Raw genomic sequence first — 3,393 nt, 5'->3', positions numbered from 1 at the left:
TTTGACGTGGTTATTTTATAAGATTGAATTCCATTTCATGTTTACTTTTGTTTCTCTGTGTTTATTGCACTGCAATTTACTGGCCATAAATTGTTTGTTGTTTGATTAATTCTACAACTCGGGAGAGGGACTAGGATTATAGATCATTAGAACACATCGTTAAATGTTTATAGCGTTCGGAAGGCGTATAACTTTTGCGAGGCTTAGTAAGAACATTGTTTGCATTTATCTATGAAACTTAGATTCTAATTAGGAATAATTGAATCGAAGTTGATAGATACAGTTATTCGTCACTTGGGAAAGGGGGAATAAAATAATCTAAGTGTTCTTGGCCATTAAATAATTGGAATTCAGGAATATAAATTCAACTGTGAATATTTATCGTGGAAACTTTGTGAAATCATTTCTCTAGATATTTTCTCTCATTATTATTTCTCAATTCGGTGATTTAATTAATTCATTGTTTTTAATTAATTCGTTCAAACAACCCAACCTTTTATTTGATTCTTCTAAATAAAGTTGAGACTATTTTAATTACGAGCACTGATATACATTTTTTATACACACTCCTCGTGGGATCGATATCTGTACTCTAACCAGTACTAAAAATTGACACCGTACACTTGCGGTAGTGAAAACCCTCAACAAGTTTTTGGCGCCGTTGCCGGGGAGTGTCTAATTTGAATTTATATCAGTATTGTTACCAATTAGTCTAGATTTTAATTTAGAGCTTTTATTTTTTATTTTATTTTATATTGATTGAGTTTCCCATTTTTTCTGCTTGACAGTGTATGCTAAGATCGCAAAACTCTGATTTGCTTATTTTTGATCCGGAGATCGAAAGAACTGCGAGAAGATTAAGAAAAGCAAGAAGAGAAGAGATCCAATCAATGGCTGAGAACAGAGAGAATGACAGACATGTCCAGCCAGAGGCGATTCCTATAAGAGATCACTTCCGACCAGTGATCAACAATCATTACTCTGGTATTGCAAGAGGAACCATCAACGCTTCGAGCTGAAGCCTGCGCTGATAAACATGGTTCAACAGAAACAATTTGCTGGAACCGCCACGTCTGATCCTCATGTTCATTTAAGGACCTTCTGGAGATAACAGATACAATAAAGATTAATAATGTTCCTGATGATATTATTAGACTGCGTTTGTTTCCGTTTTGTCTCAGGGATCAAGCTAGAGGATGGCTCCAATCGCTTCCCTTGGGAAGTATCACGACATGGCAGGAGCTGGCGACAAAATTTCTGGCAAAATACTTTCCCCCTGCAAAGTCTGCACAGTTGAAAATTGAGATTAGCACGTTCAGGCAGACAGATTTTGAGCAATTGTACGAGGCATGGGAAAGATACAAGGAGTTGTTGAGAAAGTGCCCGAACCATGGCTTTGAAGACTGGGTGCAAATTGAATTATTCTACAACGGTCTAAATGGGCAAACAAGAGGAACAGTGGATGCTGCAGCTGGTGGCACGATCTTTGCTAAATCTGCCGAGCAAGCTTATGACTTGCTTGAACAGATGACGATAAATAGCTACCAGTGGCCTTCTGAAAGAGCAGGAGTAAAAAGGACAGCCGGAGTGTATGCTGTGGACCCTATCACATCACTCACTGCACAGGTGTCCGCACTGACCACACAACTCGCAGCTATGAAAAAAGTGAGCATATCAGAAACTGAGAGTCCATCGACTGTTGCTGAAGAACAATCTATTACTGAAGAAGCCCAGTACGTCAACAACAGAAATTTTGGAGGATTCGGAGGATATCGAGGTAACCCTCCCCCTAATACTTATCATCCAGGATTAAGAAATCATGAAAACTTTTCTTATGCAAATAATAAAAATGTGTTGAATCCTCCACCGGGGTTCAATACATCAAAGGGGGAGGGAAGGCCTTCATTTGAGGATTTAGTTGGGACATTTGTTGTTGAATCTGGTAAGAGGATGTCTAGAACTGAGTCTAGACTTGACAACCTTGAGACACATATGGCAAGTATTGATGCTACTTTGAAAATCCTGGAGTCGCAAGTTGGGCAAATAACGAAGCAACTCACGTCTCAACCGTCAGGCGCAGTTCAAAAGACTGCCGACCCAAATCTGAGAGAGGTGAATGCCATTTTTATACATCATGAAGACACTTGTGTGGTAGGCAGAGAAGAGAAGGAGGTTGAACTTACACATGTTCGGGATGAAAAGCTAAGTCCAACCAAAGGAGCCCGAGGTAAGAAATCTGAGAGGTACGGTTTAAATCAATGCATTGATATTTCTTTACTTCTCTACCCCCAAAGATTTCTACAATTACAAGATGAATTTCAAAAGAAAAAAGGTCTTGAAGATCTCAAGAACCTAAACACTAATATTGAGTTTGCAGATCAGGTGGAGGGTGAATTTACCAAAGGAACACGAAGGAATGTTCCTCAGAAGTTGCTAGATCCCGGTGAATTTATTGTACCATGTGAAATAGGGGGTCATTTAGTAGAAAAAGCTATCTGTGACTCAGGGGCAAGTATAAATATAATGCCAAGATCTCTCTACGAGAAACTTGGATTGATCAAGATGAGATCCACCGAATTAAGCGTGCAGCTGGCAGATAAATCGCTGAAGGTGCCATTGGGTATTGTGGATGATGTTGAACTGAAGATTGACAAATTGAAAGTTCTAGCAGAATTCTTGGTACTCGATATGGAGAATAGTCAAGACGTTCACGTCATTCTAGGACGACCATTATTGGCTGCTGTTGGAGCTATGATTGACGTGAAACGAGGAAAGATGACCATGGAAGTGGAAAGTCAGCTGGTGGAAATAAGGGTATCCAAGAAATCATACGACCCACCATGAACAGGAGAAAGTCGGGCTGATGACGTTAAACCAAGCGCTGTGTGGGAGGCAACCCACATTTATTTATTTATTTTTTGCATTCATTTTGTTTTTATTAATTTATTTCAATTTTTCATTTATTAATCCTGATTTTTTTTATTTCAAGTATTAATTTGAATCATTTTATTTTTGTAGGTTATTTTAAAAAAAAAAGGGGCGAAAAATCGGACAGACGCATGCGCGCCACCGCGCGAATTCGAGCGCAGCAGCGCGCCCAGGACCAGTGGGCAAGACCAGAAGCATGCGCGCGGCAGCGCAACATCTCGCGCTACCGTGCGCCCTCAACAAAACTGTAAAGAACAGAAACCCGCGCGCCCCAGCGCGAATTCTCGCGCAACCGCGCGCATCTCATTATCGAAGGACACCCGAGGAGCGCGCGCGGCCGCCCACATCACGCGCGACCGCGCGCCTCGTAGATCCAGTTTTTTTTTTAAAAAAACAGATCTTCCTCATCTCCTCACCCATTATTTTCAAACCCTACTCCAAAATTCTCTCCCACAACAACAGCAG

General features: G+C 40.6%; 1 protein-coding gene across 1 annotated transcript; it reads left to right on the top strand.

Annotated features, from left to right (window-relative positions):
* The first annotated feature begins 890 nt into the window (after nucleotides 1-890).
* LOC142534802 (uncharacterized) lies at nucleotides 891-2,844 on the top strand. Its single transcript, XM_075641530.1, has 3 exons — nucleotides 891-984; nucleotides 1,115-1,777; nucleotides 2,156-2,844. The coding sequence occupies exons 1-3, from the start codon at nucleotides 891-893 to the stop codon at nucleotides 2,842-2,844; spliced, it is 1,446 nt and encodes a 481-aa protein (XP_075497645.1).
* The last annotated feature ends 549 nt before the right edge of the window (nucleotides 2,845-3,393 follow it).

Source organism: Primulina tabacum, unplaced genomic scaffold (assembly GCF_025594145.1).
Source record: "Primulina tabacum isolate GXHZ01 unplaced genomic scaffold, ASM2559414v2 Contig686, whole genome shotgun sequence".
In the NCBI taxonomy this organism is placed as follows: Eukaryota; Viridiplantae; Streptophyta; class Magnoliopsida; order Lamiales; family Gesneriaceae; genus Primulina; species Primulina tabacum.
The sequence above is the reverse complement of the archived record's forward strand: the minus strand, read 5'-3'. Positions and strand labels throughout refer to the sequence as shown.

Bases quoted from the DNA above. Each gene is read 5' to 3' on its own strand.
- LOC142534802 (XM_075641530.1), top strand. From the start codon at position 891: ATGGCTGAGAACAGAGAGAATGACAGACATGTCCAGCCAGAGGCGATT. The intron at 985-1,114 runs GTATTGCAAGAG...TGGAGATAACAG, and splicing joins GATCAACAATCATTACTCTG to ATACAATAAAGATTAATAAT. The intron at 1,778-2,155 runs GTAACCCTCCCC...CTTGTGTGGTAG, and splicing joins AGGATTCGGAGGATATCGAG to GCAGAGAAGAGAAGGAGGTT.